General features: G+C 50.3%; 1 protein-coding gene across 1 annotated transcript in view; it reads right to left on the bottom strand.

Annotated features, from left to right (window-relative positions):
* LOC309550013 (pepsin A-like) overlaps positions 1-18,417 on the bottom strand; it is a gene marked incomplete at its 3' end in the record, with an annotated part of 40,072 nt that overhangs the window by 12,434 nt on the left and 9,221 nt on the right. Inside the window, exons 4-6 of the mRNA XM_082250485.1 lie at positions 13,322-13,440; positions 4,962-5,158; positions 855-962 (exon numbers count right to left, since the gene is read on the bottom strand). Coding sequence (XP_082106611.1) covers positions 855-962; positions 4,962-5,158; positions 13,322-13,440 — 424 coding nt within the window. The remainder of the gene's footprint in view (positions 1-854; positions 963-4,961; positions 5,159-13,321; positions 13,441-18,417) is intronic.

Genomic DNA, 18,417 nt, shown 5'->3' with positions numbered 1-18,417 from the left:
TCCCATCGCTTTCCACCAATTGTAGCGGAGTAGCAGTATGATCCACGTTATCTCCACTGGTAGTCAGGCACAGCATACAATAATCCTGGTAGCGTATAATATTCCCAACCCTCCAATAACCAGACGACACATAGCTTGGAGGTCAAACACTAGAATGCCTTGTTTATTGAAAACACAAGGGATCTACACTCTGCCAAAACCCCTCCCTCTTTGAGACATTCCACACACAAAGCTGAACATCCCATAATAACCTTACTCTGCCAGACAGAAACAATAGGACAATAGAAGGCAGGTATTTAACAATAACAAACCCCCACCCATCTCCTGAGGGACACTGCTCAGACATATGATAGTCCCAAGTGAAAGAGTTCTCACTCTCTCCACACAAACCACACTACAAGCACTTGGTTCTTAAGGTATACACATGCAATAAACATAATGCATACACGAAGGACAATATACAGTGGCTGTGTTTGCCACAGTAGTCCTGGCTCATACTAAGCTGTCTATAAGGGGTAGTCCTGGCTCATACTAAGCTGTCTGTAAGGGGTAGTCCTGGCTCATACTAAGCTGTCTGTAAGGGGTAGTCCTGGCTCATACTGGTTGTCTATAAGGGGTAGTCCTGGCTCATACTAAGCTGTCTGTAAGGGGTAGTCCTGGCTCATACTGGTTGTCTATAAGGGGTAGTCCCGGCTTACACTGACTCATGTATTAGGAATAGGCCGCTCATACTGATAGCTCTGCCAGGAATAGGCCTTATGATATCGAGTTTTCTATAGGAGTTGGGTCTGGCATATAAAAGAGATATGATTGGCTTATACTGACCTGTGTAGTAGGGAAGGGCTTAAGCTTACCTGTCTATTGTAATCTGCCAGTATTTCTGATGTGTGATTGGCACCCAGTGCAGATTTCCGGAGTACAGAGAGTCATCAATTCCGCCAAACACAACACTTCCACTTCCACTGAAAAACAGCAAACCCAAATTTCATTCATCGCCTCCTCATTCACTGGGTGGAGCTCATGGAATAATAAGGGTGGAGGTGATAGACTAATATGGGTGGAGCTAATGAGAATATATGGGCGGAGCCCATGGAATAATATGGATGGTATTCCACACCTCCTCATTCCTGAATTTACATTCTCTCTTCCCCTCTGCCTTATTCCAGTGCCCAGGCAAAGATCGGAAATTGTTCCCCATCCCTGCCCCCCCCCCTGGCACCCGGCTCCCCGGAGGTGTCACTGAAAAGAAAAAATTGTCTCTGTGTTAATGATGTGACTGGCCACAACCCAACTACAATGCTCCTCTCCCACCCCCAGTACAGAGCTTTCCCTTCCTTCCACACTCCGCCTTATACAGAGCTCCTCTCCCACATCACCCCAACTCCCATACCCCAGTACAGAGTGTCCCCCTCTTCCCACCTCCACCCCCATACAGAGTTCCTCTCCCACATCACCCCAACCCCCGCTACAGAGCTTTCCCCTCCTACCACACTCCACCTTGTACTGAGCTCCTCTTCCACATCAACCCCCATCCCCAACTACAGAGCTTCCCCCTCCTCCCACACTCCACCCTTGTTCAGAGCTCCTCTTCCACATCAACCCCCACCCAAATCCCCCAGTACAGAGCTTCCTCCTTCACCCCCCCCCCCTGTACACAGTTCTTCTTCCACATCCCCCCAACCCAGTTCAGGCGTCCTGTGCAAGCTAATCTTGTGCCCCCCCCCCCCCATCCTCACTCCTCGCCCCCTGGTCACCTAAACATACACAAATATTCTCCCGCCGCTTGTAAGAAGAATTAAGTGGCTGAACTGCCACTATGATTGTTCTAATGGTGAAGGGAATAATGATATCTGAATGATGCCTTAAGCTGCAGGCATCATTCAGATATACCCAGCCCAGGACGATGCAGGGTCTGCAGGCATGGTGTATGAGATGCAGGGCTGTGGGCAGGGTACAGAAGATGCAGTGCTGTGGGCATGGTACAGAAGATGCAGTGCTGTGGGCAGGGTACAGAAGATGCAGTGCTGTGGGCATAGTACAGAAGATGCAGGGCTGTGGGCAGGGTACAGAAGATGCAGGGCTGTGGGCAGGGTACAGAAGATGCAGGGCTGTGGGCAGGGTACAGAAGATGCAGGGCTGTGGGCAGGGTACAGAAGATGCAGTGCTGTGGGCAGGGTACAGAAGATGCAGTGCTGCGGGCAGGGTACAGAAGATGCAGTGCTGTGGGCATAGTACAGAAGATGCAGGGCTGTGGGCAGGGTACAGAAGATGCAGGGCTGTGGGCAGGGTACAGAAGATGCAGTGCTGCGGGCAGGGTACAGAAGATGCAGTGCTGTGGGCATAGTACAGAAGATGCAGGGCTGTGGGCAGGGTACAGAAGATGCAGGGCTGTGGGCAGGGTACAGAAGATGCAGGGCTGTGGGTAGGGTACAGAAGATGCAGGGCTGTGGGCAGGGTACAGAAGATGCAGTGCTGCGGGCAGGGTACAGAAGATGCAGTGCTGCGGGCAGGGTACAGAAGATGCAGTGCTGTGGGCATAGTACAGAAGATGCAGGGCTGTGGGCAGGGTACAGAAGATGCAGGGCTGTGGGCAGGGTACAGAAGATGCAGGGCTGTGGGCAGGGTACAGAAGATGCAGGGCTGTGGGCAGGGTACAGAAGATGCAGTGCTGCGGGCATAGTACAGAAGATGCAGTGCTGCGGGCAGGGTACAGAAGATGCAGGGCTGCGGGCAGGGTACAGAAGATGCAGTGCTGTGGGCAGGGTACAGAAGATGCAGTGCTGTGGGCAGGGTACAGAAGATGCAGTGCTGTGGGCAGGGTACAGAAAATGCAGTGCTGCGGGCAGGGTACAGAAGATGCAGTGCTGCGGGCATAGTACAGAAGATGCAGTGCTGCGGGCATAGTACAGAAGATGCAGTGCTGCGGTCAGGGTACAGAAGATGCAGTGCTGTGGGCAGGGTTTCAGAAAATGCAGTGCTGCGGGCAGGGTACAGAAGATGCAGTGCTGCGGGCATAGTACAGAAGATGCAGTGCTGCGGGCAGGGTACAGAAGATGCAGGGCTGTGGGCAGGGTACAGAAGATGCAGTGCTGTGGGCAGGGTACAGAAGATGCAGTGCTGCGGGCAGGGTACAGAAGATGCAGTGCTGCGGGCAGGGTACAGAAGATGCAGTGCTGCGGGCAGGGTACAGAAGATGCAGTGCTGCGGGCAGGGTACAGAAGATGCAGTGCTGCGGGCATAGTACAGAAGATGCAGTGCTGTGGGCAGGGTATAGGAGATGCACCGTGTACCTATCGGGCCAGCCGCGGCCATTTTTTTTTTCAGGTGCCGGTACCGCGATGCTGCGTTGATCTTCAGCCAGCCCCAGGGCAGGGGTACTTGTCCTAGCAGCGCCTGCTGTAACTCGTCGGATGAATCTCGTCCTGTGAGTAACAGACTGCGAGCTGTGATGGCCGCATGGTGCCCCTGTTGCCCATGGCGCACAGCTCGCACACCCCAAAGGCTGGCCCTGCCCCCAGTACAGAGCTTCCCCTCCTCCCACACTCTCCCTTGTACAGAGTTCCTCTCCCACATCACCCCACCCCATCCCCCAGTACAGAGCTTCACCCACACCCCCCATGTACAGAGTTCCTCTCCCACCCCCACCCCTCAGTACTGAGAGCTTCCTCCTCCTCCCAGACTTCCCCTTGTACAAAGCTCCTCTCCCACATATTACCCCAACACCCATCCCCCCCAGTACAGAATGTCCCCCTCTTCCCACCCACATCCTCCTTGTACAGGGTTCCTCTCCCACATCACCCCACCCCCAACCCCAGTACAGAGCTTCCCTCTCCTCTCACATTCCAACTTGTACAGAGCTCCTCTCTCATATCAGCCCACCCCCTCCCGCAGTACAGAGCTTTTCCTTCCTCACACACTCCACCTTGTACAGAGCTCCTCTCCCAAATCCCCCCATCCCCCAGAACAGAGCTCCCCCCCTCCTCCCACACTCCCCCTCGTGTGGAGTTCTTCTCCCACATCATTCCTACCCCCGTCCCCCAGTACAGAGCTTCCTCCTACACTCCCCCTTATAAAAAGCTCCTCTCCTACATAACCCCCCACACTGATTTCCCAGTACAGCGCTTGCCCCTCTTCCCACACACCCCTTTGTACTAAGCTCCTCTCCCACTTCATCCCCTGCCCCCATCTCCCAGTACAAAGCTTCCCCCTTCACCTCACCCCCCCGTACAGCGTTCCTCTCGTACATCACCCTAACCCCAGTACAGAGCTTTCCTTTCTCCCCACACTTCCCCTTGTACAGAGCTCCTCTCTTCAAATCCCCCCCATCCCTCAGTACAGAGCTTCCTTCTCCTCCAAAATGCCCCCCCCCCCTCATACGGAGTGCTCTCTGCACATTCCCCCCTTGTACAGAGCCCCTCTCCCACATCATCCCCATCCCCCATTAAAACGCAGCCCCATCCTTCCCCACTACCCCCAGTACAGAGCTTTCACCTTTTCCCACACTCCCCCTTGTACAGTGCTCCTCTCCCACATCACCCCCACCCCCATCCCCCAGTACAGAGCTTTCACCTTTTCCCACACTCCCCCTTGTACAGAGCTCCTCTCCCACATCACCCCCATCCCCATCCCCCAGTACAGAGCTTTCACCTTTTCCCACACTCCCCCTTGTACAGAGCTTCTCTCCCACATCACCCCCATCCCCTTCCCCCAGTACAACTCTTCCCCATCCTTCCCCACTACCCCTTGTACAGAGCTTCTCTCCCACATCATCCTCTGCCCCCATTCCCCAGTACAGAACTTTCCCCTCCTCCCACACTCCCCCTGAAACACATCCGGGTTTAGATTCATCAAAGGCCATGTGATTGCTTTAAATGTCTAATGGGTGGGTTCCACCTATGGAAAACAGCATTACCCAAAAGTCCTTTCTGGTTTTAAGGAACAGCCTGTGACCCTTTACTTACCTGCTGAGATAAACAGAGAAGATATCTTCTGGAATTAAGTCTTGACTCCACATGTTATCGAACACAGGAGGCGTCCCAGATACTGAAAGACTGGGATACCCCAATCCCAAGATCCCATCAAAGTGAGAGTAGAAGAGGAAAATGGACTCTGTCTCAGTTAGAACCAGAGCTTGTTTCTGGACCGCAATATTCGCCACCTTATAGAGGAGAGAAAGTGTGATGTGATATATCAGAGATCACAATTTATAAATAATACCCTGGCCAGAGGGACTAACAACGGTCCACCTAGAACTTGCCACACTACAGTGTCCTGAAAAAGTATTCACACCCCTTGACATTTTCCACATTTTCTCATGTTACATCCAAAAACGTAAATGTATTTTATTGGGATTTATGTGATAGACCGACACAAAGTGTCCATAATTGTGAAGTGGAAGGAAAATGATAAATGATACAAATAAATCTGTGAAAAGTATAGGGGGGGATTTTTATTCATCCCCCCTTTACTCTGATACCTCTAACTAACATCTAGGGGAACCAATTGTCTTCAGAAGTCACCTAATTAGTAAATAGAGTCCCCCTGTGTGTAATGTAATCTCAGTATAAATACAGCTGTTCTGTGAAGTCCTCATAGGTTTGTTAGAGAACCTTAGTGAACAAACAGCATCATAAAGGCAAAGGAACCCCCCAGACAGGTCAGGGATAAAGTTGTGGAGAAGTGTCAACAGGTTAGGTTCTAAAAGATATCCCAAGCTTTGACCATCTCATGGAGCGCTGATCAATCCATCATGGGAAAATGGAAAGAGTATGGCACAACTGCAACCCTACCAAGACATGGCCATCCACCTAAACTGACCGGCCGGGCCCCTACCAAGACATGGCCATCCACCTAAACTGACCGGCCAGGCCCCTACCAAGACATGGCCGTCCACCTAAACTGACCGGCCGGGCCCCTACCAATACATGGCCGTCCACCTAAACTGACCGGCCAGGCAAGGAGAGCATTCATCAGAGAAGCAGCCAAGAGGCCCATGGGAACTCTGGAGGAGCTGCAGAGATCCACAGCTCAGGTGGGAGAATCTGTCCACAGGACAACTATTAGTCGTGCGCTCCACAAATCTGCCCTTTATGGAAGAGTGAGAAGAAGAAAGCCATTGGTGGAAGAAATCCATAAGAAGTCCTGTTTGCAGTTTAGGAGAAGCCATGTGGGGGACACAGCAAACATGTGGAAGAAGGAGCTCTGCTCAAATGAGACCAAAATTCTACTTTTCCGCCTAAAAGAAAACACTATGTGTGGCAGAAAACTAACACTGCCCATCCCCCTGAACACACCATCCCCACTGTGAAACATGGTGGTGGCTGCATCATGGTGTGGGGATGCTTTTCTTCAGCAGGGAAATTATAAGTGATGTGTAGAATCAAATTTTGTCAATCCAGACTCCCAATGGTAATGTGCTTACCAAAACACAAATTGAGTGAAGCAAGGAATCCAAAACAGGGATCTTGACAGCTTATCTGTAGGTATCCATGATGGGACTCAAAAATATGTAGCGTGGAATCATAAATCAAAAAAAAGGAAAAAACCCCATAGCGTAAAACCCCACAACACATGGATTGTACTGATAATACAATGGCATTAAAAAATAAAAAATAAATGATAAAATCACCAGTGAATTCAAACACCAGTGAAAAGCAAAAAACCAAAAAAAAAAAAATCCTTATTGTGCCAAGGTGATAGGAAAACTGAATAAATCCACCACCAATAATCACACTGCTTACCAGAACAAGAAACTAAGTGAGCAAAGAGAATAAGGGGAGTGGAACCCAGTGGAAGAGAGGCACTTGTGGGTACTCCTTACCAAAAAATTGACAAGGTAGACTTAAAGCGGTAGTATACTCCAAAAAAAAAAACCCCCTGCAAGACAAAGGCATAATGAGCTAGTATGCATCGCATACTAGCTCATTATGAAAAACTTACCTTAGAACGAAGGCCCGACATGGACCCCCGGACACCGCTGTGGGAGCGGACATGATCCCTCGGCGTCTCTTCCGAGTTCGGTGGCTCCGGTGCTGTGAGTGGCCGGAGCCGTGATGACGTCACTCCCACGCATGCGCGCGGGGGATTAACTTTCCGGCAAGGAACTCTGAAGGTCCACCGGACCTTCAGAGCGCATGCGCCGCTCACGTCAGCAGCTGCATGCAGTGCAAATATCGAAGGCCTTATTATAGGCTTACCTGTAGGTAAAAGTCACAAAAAGCGGTATACTACCGCTTTAAGGTCACACTGACAGACAGATAAGCAATCCACCACCGATATAATCGCCCCTTACCAGACTGCAATCATAAACACTTGTATGGTATCCTGAAGCCGGGAGGAGGACTTGTGCTCCACACGATAAACTCCAGGGAAGAAAGCCCCAATATGTATCACCAACATGAAAGGGAGAGAGGCGCCATAGTGTACAAACATAACTCATTTTATTAAATATGTCAACTTCTCACGTACCTGACTGATGAGCCCGATAGTGCAGAGGAAGACCTCCCTTACATATCTGACTCGCGGCCCCTGGTAGAGCAGAATGGTATGAGGGCCTGGCGGGTCAGCTGTTGGACGGGCAGCTCCAAGGTCCCAGATGCTTTAAGAGGAGACAACCAGCAGGTAGGAGGATCCCAACAGCAGGCAGGCAGAAGGACGGAACACCCGAGTCCACACTCACTCTGGGGGTTCACAGGCCGGGTCAACAACAGGCGGGCGGCGTGGAATCCAAAGGAGCATGCAGGTTCAAGGTCAGAGGGGAGCCGAGGTCAGGTGCAGGCAGAAAGCAAGGGAAGTCCAAAGTCAAGCCGGGTCGTACAGGAGATCAATCACAGAAGCAGGTAAACAGGAGCAGGGGTCACAGGAAGCTGCGGATCAGACAGCAAGGACATAATGCTGCTGCAGAGTTTAAATAGAGCAGCCTGCTGCCAATCACTGCAATTAGGCTGCAGACTCTGCACTAAGTTAACCCCTTAGGTAGCAGACCCATGACAAAATAAAAGGTTAAAAACTCACATGCAGGAATAGTAAATTCATCCGCCGGCCATACGGCTGCGCACGTCCGCACTAGCTGGACGCTCCAGGAAATGACGTCAGCACGCCGTGACAATTATGGCCACTTTGTGTCGGTCTATCACATAAAATCCCAATAAAATACATTTACATTTTTCAGTGTAAAATTACAAAGTGTGGGAAATTTCAGGGGGTGTGAATACTTTTTGAAGGCACTGTAACGGATTTGACGTGACCCCCTAAGCCTGACCTCGAAGCATTCACTACCATGGGTGCTGGTAGAAATTGCGGGGCCCCGTACAGACTACCTGACAGGGCCCCCCCCCCCTCAAAAAACATTAAAGCTATATTTAGATAAAAACACAATAAAATCCTTATTAGCAGACACAAATACAACATAACTCATAGAATTCCTGCTTAATCTAAAAGATGAAACTGAGATGACAGGTGTGGGGGTGCGGTGTACGGGGATCTGTATGAACACAGCCGCAGGTCCTAATCTGACAGGTGTGGGGGGAGGGGGAAGCCCAGCTACATAAAGTTGCATAGATCAGGAAGCAGTCTGGGGGAGAGGAGGGGGAAGCCCAGCTACATAAAGTTGCATAGGTCAGGAAGCAGTCTGGGGGAGAGGAGAGGGAAGCCCAGCTACATAAAGTTGCATAGATCAGGAAGCAGTCTGAAGGAGAGGAGGGGGAAGCCCAGCTACATAAAGTTGCATAGGTCAGGAAGCAGTCTGGGGAGAGGAGGGGGAAGCCCAGCTACATAAAGTTGCATAGATCAGGAAGCAGTCTGGGGAGAGGAGGGGGAAGCCCAGCTACATAAAGTTGCATAGGTCAGGAAGCAGTCTGGGGAGAGGAGGGGGAAGCCCAGCTACATAAAGTTGCATAGATCAGGAAGCAGTCTGGGGAGAGGAGGGGGAAGCCCAGCTACATAAAGTTGCATAGGTCAGGAAGCAGTCTGGGGAGAGGAGGGGGAAGCCAAGCTACATAAAGTTGCATAGGTCAGGAAGCAGTCTGGGGGAGAGGAGGGGGAAGCCCAGCTACATAAAGTTGCATAGGTCAGGAAGCAGTCTGAAGGAGAGGAGGGAGAAGCCCAGCTACATAAAGTTGCCTAGTTCAGGAAGCAGTCTGGGGGAGAGGAGGGGGAAGCCCAGCTACATAAAGTTGCATAGATCAGGAAACAGTATGGGGGAGAGGAGGGGGAAGCCCAGCTACATAAAGTTGCATAGATCAGGAAACAGTGTGGGGGAGAGGAGGGGGAAGCCCAGCTACATAAAGTTGCATAGATCAGGAAGCAGTCTGGGGAGAGGAGGGGGAAGCCCAGCTACATAAAGTTGCATAGGTCAGGAAGCAGTCTGGGGAGAGGAGGGGGAAGCCCAGCTACATAAAGTTGCATAGGTCAGGAAGCAGTCTGGGGAGAGGAGGGGGAAGCCCAGCTACATAAAGTTGCATAGATCAGGAAGCAGTCTGGGGAGAGGAGGGGGAAGCCCAGCTACATAAAGTTGCATAGGTCAGGAAGCAGTCTGGGGAGAGGAGGGGGAAGCCCAGCTACATAAAGTTGCATAGGTCAGGAAGCAGTCTGGGGAGAGGAGGGGGAAGCCCAGCTACATAAAGTTGCATAGATCAGGAAGCAGTCTGGGGAGAGGAGGGGGAAGCCCAGCTACATAAAGTTGCATAGGTCAGGAAGCAGTCTGGGGAGAGGAGGGGGAAGCCCAGCTACATAAAGTTGCATAGGTCAGGAAGCAGTCTGGGGAGAGGAGGGGGAAGCCCAGCTACATAAAGTTGCATAGATCAGGAAGCAGTCTGGGGGAGAGGAGGGGGAAGCCCAGCTACATAAAGTTGCATAGGTCAGGAAGCAGTCTGGGGAGAGGAGGGGGAAGCCCAGCTACATAAAGTTGCATAGATCAGGAAGCAGTATGGGGGAGAGGAGGGGGAAGCCCAGCTACATAAAGTTGCATAGATCAGGAAGCAGTCTGGGGGAAAGGAGGGGGAAGCCCAGCTACATAAAGTTGCATAGATCAGGAAGCAGTCTGGGGAGAGGAGGGGGAAGCCCAGCTACATAAAGTTGCATAGGTCAGGAAGCAGTCTGGGGAGAGGAGGGGGAAGCCCAGCTACATAAATTTGCATAGGTCAGGAAGCAGTCTGGGGAGAGGAGGGGGAAGCCCAGCTACATAAAGTTGCATAGATCAGGAAGCAGTCTGGGGAGAGGAGGGGGAAGCCCAGCTACATAAAGTTGCATAGGTCAGGAAGCAGTCTGGAGAGAGGAGGGGGAAGCCCAGCTACATAAAGTTGCATAGATCAGGAAGCAGTCTGGGGGAGAGGAGGGGGAAGCCCAGCTACATAAAGTTGCATAGGTCAGGAAGCAGTCTGGGGAGAGGAGGGGGAAGCCCAGCTACATAAAGTTGCATAGGTCAGGAAGCAGTCTGGGGAGAGGAGGGGGAAGCCCAGCTACATAAAGTTGCATAGATCAGGAAGCAGTCTGGGGGAGAGGAGGGGGAAGCCCAGCTACATAAAGTTGCATAGGTCAGGAAGCAGTCTGGGGAGAGGAGGGGGAAGCCCAGCTACATAAAGTTGCATAGATCAGGAAGCAGTCTGGGGAGAGGAGGGGGAAGCCCAGCTACATAAAGTTGCATAGGTCAGGAAGCAGTCTGGGGAGAGGAGGGGGAAGCCCAGCTACATAAAGTTGCATAGATCAGGAAGCAGTCTGGGGAGAGGAGGGGGAAGCCCAGCTACATAAAGTTGCATAGGTCAGGAAGCAGTCTGGGGAGAGGAGGGGGAAGCCCAGCTACATAAAGTTGCATAGGTCAGGAAGCAGTCTGGGGAGAGGAGGGGGGAAGCCCAGCTACATAAAGTTGCATAGATCAGGAAGCAGTCTGGGGGAGAGGAGGGGGAAGCCCAGCTACATAAAGTTGCATAGGTCAGGAAGCAGTCTGGGGAGAGGAGGGGGAAGCCCAGCTACATAAAGTTGCATAGATCAGGAAGCAGTATGGGGGAGAGGTGGGGGAAGCCCAGCTACATAAAGTTGCATAGATCAGGAAGCAGTCTGGGGGAGAGGAGGGGGAAGCCCAGCTACATAAAGTTGCATAGATCAGGAAGCAGTCTGGGGGAGAGGTGGGGGAAGCCCAGCTACATAAAGTTGCATAGATCAGGAAGCAGTCTGGGGGAGAGGAGGGGGAAGCCCAGCTACATAAAGTTGCATAGATCAGGAAGCAGTATGGGGGAGAGGTGGGGGAAGCCCAGCTACATAAAGTTGCATAGATCAGGAAGCAGTCTGGGGGAGAGGAGGGGGAAGCCCAGCTACATAAAGTTGCATAGATCAGGAAGCAGTCTGGGGAGAGGAGGGGGAAGCCCAGCTACATAAAGTTGCATAGATCAGGAAGCAGTCTGGGGAGAGGAGGGGGAAGCCCAGCTACATAAAGTTGCATAGGTCAGGAAGCAGTCTGGGGAGAGGAGGGGGAAGCCCAGCTACATAAAGTTGCATAGGTCAGGAAGCAGTCTGGGGAGAGGAGGGGGAAGCCCAGCTACATAAAGTTGCATAGATCAGGAAGCAGTATCGGGGAGAGGGGGGGAAGCCCATCTACATAAAGCTCACTAAACTGCATTGGGACAAGATAACAGGCAGCTATGGAACCGGTGTAACAGTAAATTCCTCCCCCCATGGGAATGATCAGCGGTGACTGTATCAGGAAGACAGAGCAATGAGGGAGAGAGATGAAAATTACAGAGATAACATTAGAGCCAGGGCTGGATGAGGAGGGGGAGGGGGATTAGTGAGGGACAACTGTCTCTTTCTCAGCAGATGAAAGCTGGCAGCAGGGAGAAGGGGAGAGATCAGCTTTCAGCTGCTGGAGGAAGATTTCTGTAAAAGTTATTCATCACGAATCCCCATCCCTGTGTGCGCCCCCCTGTGTGATCGGGCCCCCTACAAGAGGACCAATGTTCTGCCCAAAACTCCAACTTGCCGAGATCCCCAATGACGTTATTTCCGGTGAGTGTACACCAGGAATAATTGGAGATTTCCACAACTTGGTGTTTTCACACAACACCGGCAGCCTTTACATTACAGTCCGGTAGATGCTATAATTAGTGCAGATTGTTAGTCTGCCCGCTAGTTGTTGCCGCCTTGGAGGCGGCCATGTTTTTAGTTACTAGCGGGAGGACTAACAATCTGCACTACCAGGGTGTAAAGGCTGCCGGTGTTGTGAGAAAACACCAAGTGGTGGAAATCACCAATTATTCCTGGTTTACAATCACCGGAAATAACGTCGTTGGAGGTCTCAACAAGTTGGAGTTTTTGGCAGAACACCGGTGGTCCCCCCCTATCAGCGGCCCTGTCCATTACCCCTAAATACTGAACGGTGCTGTCCTCAGGCTTTGCACAGACTCCCGAAGAGACAGAAGGACATCGGTCTCTGGAAGCCTCACAGAGGGATGAAGGGTTAGGGAACACTTTTATCGGACATTTCTATAGTGAATTTTCTGCCGCAGAGCTCTTCAAAGGAAAAAAGAAACCTCTCTAAATGCCTCTCTTATGGCGCTTTTCCACTGCAAGTAGCGGCTCGGCTCCACTCAGCCCTGCTTGGCCCTGCTTGGCTCGGTTTGGTTTTCCACTGCATGGCACCGCATGGTACGGTGTTGGAACGGTTCGGTACAGTTTGCTTTTCCACTAAAGTAGTAAGTGGGTGGGATAACAACGATTCTCTGACCAATCAGTGGCTAGTAGTGACAAACAGTCAAGGCTGCATGCAAAGGATTGTGGGATATGGTATCGGTACGGCCCTCTTGGAACCACAACCGAGGTGGTACTGTGTAAGCGAGCGTACCGTTCGGTTCCATGTAGTGGAAAAGCGCCGCCGTACCGTACCGAACCATTCCTACACCGTACCATGCGGTACCATGCAGGGGAAAAGCGCAAAAGCGAGCCAAACCGTTCGGTTCCATGCAGTGGAAAAGCGAGCCGAACCGTTCGGTTCCATGCAGTGGAAAAGCACCAATATTCTTATATCTAACTTGCCTAATGAAGGTTTCTGAGCCCACTCACCATCCTCCTTGTGCTCTCAGGACCCAACCAACACACACAGAGTGCTTCCTGGTACCAATACCATCGTTCTCAGTAATACTCCCTCTATTAATACACAGAATATAGCCGACTACGCCAGGAATATTCATCAGTCCATGCTTCACCTAGCACATAGGGCAGGGATACCCCAATGGTCAAAGCATTGAAGAAGGATCCCAAGGATGGCCTTTACCCCGGGTGCATTATATCAATGTGGAAGTTCATCGCTCATAACACATTCGGATGCTCCTACCTGCACCGTGTCAGATGCCAGAGCTCCATTTATCTTGCCTGTGCCATAGAAGATGGAGACTTCCAGATTGGATGGTTGAAAGCTGGAGGAAATGTGAGGATTAAACCTATGATGATTCGCTGGAGAGAAAAAGACAAAAGATTGATATACTTGTCATTTTATTGCTGTATGATGTGTCATTTACTATAACAACTGGCTTATTTTTACCTCTCAAAGTAAAAATGAACAATAGTTCTAGATTAGGGAACTAAACCTTATAAATATATATATATATATAGCAGCCCTCAAATTTTTCACTCGCCTTCTCACATTTTGCGAGTGAAAAATGACTGAATGCGAGCAAGGAGAGGAAGAGACAGAACACTGTCTGGACGTGCAGGGGTGGGCAGTGTCCATATCTGTGATGAGGGGGGGACGGACGCACTAGGAGCTTTTGCCTTCACCTGCCTGACAGGAGTCAATGTCATTCTCCCTCTTGTTATTGCAGCAGCACAATGCATGATTTCTGGACTCCTCCGTTCAGGCCACTTATCTCTCCTGCAGCCGTTAATCACTTCTCTCCTTCCAAGCTCCCCTCCCCTGTTGGTTTGTTCTACTCGGCCAGGTTACTTTCACTTTGTCCTGTCTCCTAGCACTTGTCTTTATCTTCCCTGCACAATCGTAAGTCCTCTGTTCACATTAACCCTTCATCTACTTCTCTCTTTCAGCTGTCCTCTTCATAAATCTTTACTGAATGTCCTGCAGCCTCTGGTCCCAGCTCCGAGCATTCCAAGCAGCCATTTAGCTGACCCTGTCCTGTCCCAAAATACAGCCTTAGCACTTTCTCTACAGTCCTTCACTCTGCTCTTCATTAACATATATTCTTACAACCCAGACCCCCCAGCCCCCCCCCCCATTCACTCTCTTATCCCTAATAACTGGTGACTGTGGTTTGGCCAGTGTAATTGTATGTGCGTTTTACCTGGATTTTAGGTGCATTTCTATTGAATTTCTATTACAAAGTGCGTTTTCATGAAATCGCTTTAAAGTCCTGCATGCTGCATCTTTGATGCGGCTTCAGAAAATGCACTGTGTAATAGAATTCAATAGAAATGCACCTAAAATCCAGGTAAAACGCACATACAATCACACTGTTGTTATTAATATTTATTTGTGCAACTTCTGCAGTCATGCAAAAACATTTAACAGTGTAATTTTATAAAATAATTTTTTGAGGGCGCATTTAGGGGCGGGGCAGGGTAGGGGTTAGGTGGGGCAAGTAGTGGCGAGTAACCCTTAAGGCCTGGCTAGTAGTTCAGGACTTGAAATTTTGAGCCCTGTATATAGCACCCTCCTAGCGTAGCGCAGGCTGCTGGGTACATTTAGTTCAGCTCTTCGGTAATCGGTGGTATAGGGGATGATTGTTTAGGTCTGCTCAGTGCTCGTTGCTTCTGAGTGTAGCACTACTCCCTTGGGAGCTGCTGGTTACCGGTTCCCCTGGGTTACCATTAGCAACAGCATGACAGTTCAACATTTTCCCAAGGAAACAGTCTAGAAGCTTTGGTTTTTGTGTTTTTATTGAGAATTTGGGTAGGAGAAGGGAATGAGTGGGATACTCCAACTTATATAACTATGCACAATCTGCTGGGACGACTGAATATTGCTGAATGCGGCAAGGCCGCTGCTTCACCTTGGCAATAGCAATGAAGAAGTGATAAATGGACCGCTTTAGATAAGCGGTACTGTACTGCAGAACACACTTCAGGGCCCTTCCTTGCCCCCCTCACAAGATCTGAGAAGTTAAAGGCCTGTAAGATGTCCTGTGTGAACGTCAACTTGTCCTCTGGTCACGGCAGGGTGCAGAATAGGGGGTCCGTGCTCCGTGTTGTAACGGCCGGCAGTGGAGAGACTTCCAGACTGATGCTGGCTGGTTGGTGGACAAGCCGAGATCGAGGCCTGTAACGCAAACACCGGGCTGGAGGAGGAAGTGATGTCACAAAAGCGTGACGCGTTTCCAAGCTGGCAGGCTGCGATGGCATACTGTATGCAGCGATGCTCCTTCTTCATTCTTCATAGTCCTCGTTAATGAAGAAGGAGCGTCGCTGCATATGCCATCGCAGCCTGCCAGCTCGGAAACGCGTCGATCGATCTCGGCTTGTCCACCAACCAGCCAGCATCAGTCTGGAAGTCTCTCCACAGCCGACCGTTACAACACGGAGCACGGACCCCCTATTCTGCACCCTGCCGTGGCCAGAGGACAAGTTGACGGTTCACATAGGACATCTTACAGGCCTTTTAACTTCTCAGATCTTGTGAGTGCTTTTAATGCATATTTTCCAATAAATCTTGTATTATTACACTTAGAGGCGCCTCTTTTCTTCTCTTTTTCCTCTGCAGGGCTTTATACTTGGCACCCCCTTTACTGTCATACTCTCTGTGTGAGCCAGCTCCTTGATCCCCTAAATTCACTGGAGTGGTCCCCCTTCCTGGGCCAGACCCTTTGCCAGGTTCCTCAGTACTCACAGACAGTTTTCCCTAAGAGACTCTTCCAGCAGCTCCACCGTCAGTACTCTGGATGCTCTGCAGCTCAGCTCCACACTCGGTTCACTAGGCCGACTGCCTAAGACCACTTTCCTCTCACACTGTAAGAGGGGAGACAGCCGTCCAACTCCTCCTGAGACTCTGCTTCCCGCCAAAGATGCCATGTCACATGTCCCCTCCGTATTCATGGTCAATCCTAGGATGCATTGCAGGAATGCCCTCCCACTGGGACTGCCATAAAACGTGATGTGCCACTGGCTAGGTTTCCTCCACTGTCCAACAAGCTCCCTCATTGGATGCAGTGGGGACACTCCCTCAGACCCAGTGAATCTTACCTGGAAACATGTGACAGGCAACCTAATAGATCAGCTCCCCTGATAAGCAGCAGGAGCAATAAATGCTTTACCTAGCACCTACCTTGTAGGGTGCTACATGAGGATTCTAGAATTATAAAGGAAGGAAGAAGAGTGTAGGTATTCTGAATAGTTATGGGTCTCCAGCCAATCCCTGGGTAGGTGTGCCCAGAAGATGGTGGAAGAGCCCATAAATTGACTGAGGGAGAGAAGCAGAGTTCCTGGGTCCAGTCCTGCTACAGGAGACCCCTGTGCCGGGGGTTCTTCCCCAGGGGCAGATTTCTGGAAGGATCCATCAGGAAGACACTGAGGTCCCAGCTAGGCTTAGTTGAGGGGCGAATTTGAAAGCGTATTGGGAGTGAAGAAGCTCACTGGAGAAAGCCAGGAGGAAGTTGGTGGGAGAGAGTTCAGCTTTCCTAAGGTAGTGTGAGCCAGCATCTCCCTCACTAGGAACAGCCTGGTGGATATCGGCAGTGGGCAACTGATGATCCTGGGGCTAAGTGAGTATTCAACCCCATTGCTGAAGAGCCAATGACTGTGTGTAGCTTTTCCTCTATAAACTTTTATTGAAAATGTTTTCCAATACAAAAATACAATATATAAGTAAACTTTTATAAATTGTGAATGAACATCTCACAAAACTTGAGATAATACGTTGGATATAACTGTAATATAACATAGAGTATCACACAAGTAAAATAATACAAAAATAAAGTATTGGGCTGTAGTTTACATTTATACAGCAAGAGAGGCTTTGTATGTAAAGCATGGATCCCATCTGAGGTCCTATAGATGCTTATTATTATTAATGGTATGGTGTAAATATTCCATATGCTTTATTTCTTCTATTCTGGACTGTTCTCCTTCCAGTGTAAAGCTATCGTCCCGTGCGCTGCCACACAAATTCTGTGAATTAGCTGGGGTGTATCTTGTACAGGGGAGGACTGGGCCAGGGGGCAGGGAGGCAATTGCCCCCCGGGCCGCTCTGATGCCCCATAAAAAGGCTGCACCGCTTCTGCCACAGACATGCCTAATGGATTCCTGGTGAAGAGAAGTGAGAAGTTCCCACCGCTGACATACTGAGTGTGGGATAAAGACAACGACAGAGCGCAGCCCTCCCCCTAGCATGGATGGTGCCATGCCCCACTGGAGACTCTCCTCCTCCGGCCAGCCCCGACCAAACTGTCCCAACTCACCCCAACTGCCCCTGCTGACCAGGTTGGGAAACCGGATTCAGCTTGTGAGTAGAGAGTACCTGGATCGTTGCTTCAGCCTGGAATGGGGGTCAGGAGGAGGCCGGAAAGAGAGAGAGTGGGAGGGGGGCCGAGTCGCTGCACCATGGGCCTATGGTTTATACTTGCCCCCTGGGCTGAAAGTTGTCAGTCAGCCCCTGATCTTGTATGTTATGAAATATTATACAATGGTAATGAGATAACCTCAGCTCTTTATCTGACATTTTATCTATGATTTTAACCGCTTGCCGACCGCCGCAAGTAGATAAACTGCAGCGGTCAGCCCCGGCCAGGCAAAGTGATGTATATATACGTCACTAGCCTGTGACCGGTTTGTGAGCCAATAGCGGGCGAGCGCGCTCCCGCCTCGGCTCGTTCACACAGGAGTCCGGGCATGTGACTGGCGGACCCGATGTCTCCGGTCACACTACGATCGTCGGTGGAGCGGGAGAAAGGCGGAGCGGCTGATGTAAACAAGCCGCCTGTCATTCTCCCTGTGTAAGATTGGAGATCAGACGGTTCTGCTATGTAAGATCATTGATCTCTGTTTTTACAGTAGTAGCCACAGCCAATCACAGTTAGAAGCACGCCCCTAGGACACACTTAACCCCTCCCTCTCCAATACAGTTAACCCCTTCCCTGCCAGTGTCATTATTACAGTGACAGTGCATATTTATAGCACTGATTACTGTAGTAATGTCACTGGTAACCCCAAAAGTGTCAAAAATGTCAGTCAAGGGTCCGATCTGTCCGCCGCAATGTCGCAGTACCGCAAAAAAAATCGCAGATCACCGCCATTACTCGTTAAAAAAAAAACAACAAAAATGACAGAAATCTTTCCCGTAGTTAGTAAACGCGATAACTTTTGCGCAAACCAATCAAAATACGCTTTTTGCAATTTTTTTTACCAAACATATGTAGCATAAAACAAATTGCCCGAAAATGTTAAAAAATTTTGATTTTTACATTTTTTTTTTGGGGAATTTCATAT

Source organism: Pelophylax lessonae (genome assembly GCF_965119305.1).
Source record: "Pelophylax lessonae genome assembly, chromosome: 1".
Lineage (NCBI taxonomy): Eukaryota > Metazoa > Chordata > Amphibia > Anura > Ranidae > Pelophylax > Pelophylax lessonae.
Note: the sequence above shows the minus strand (reverse complement) of the source record. Positions and strands in the feature narration are given on the sequence as shown.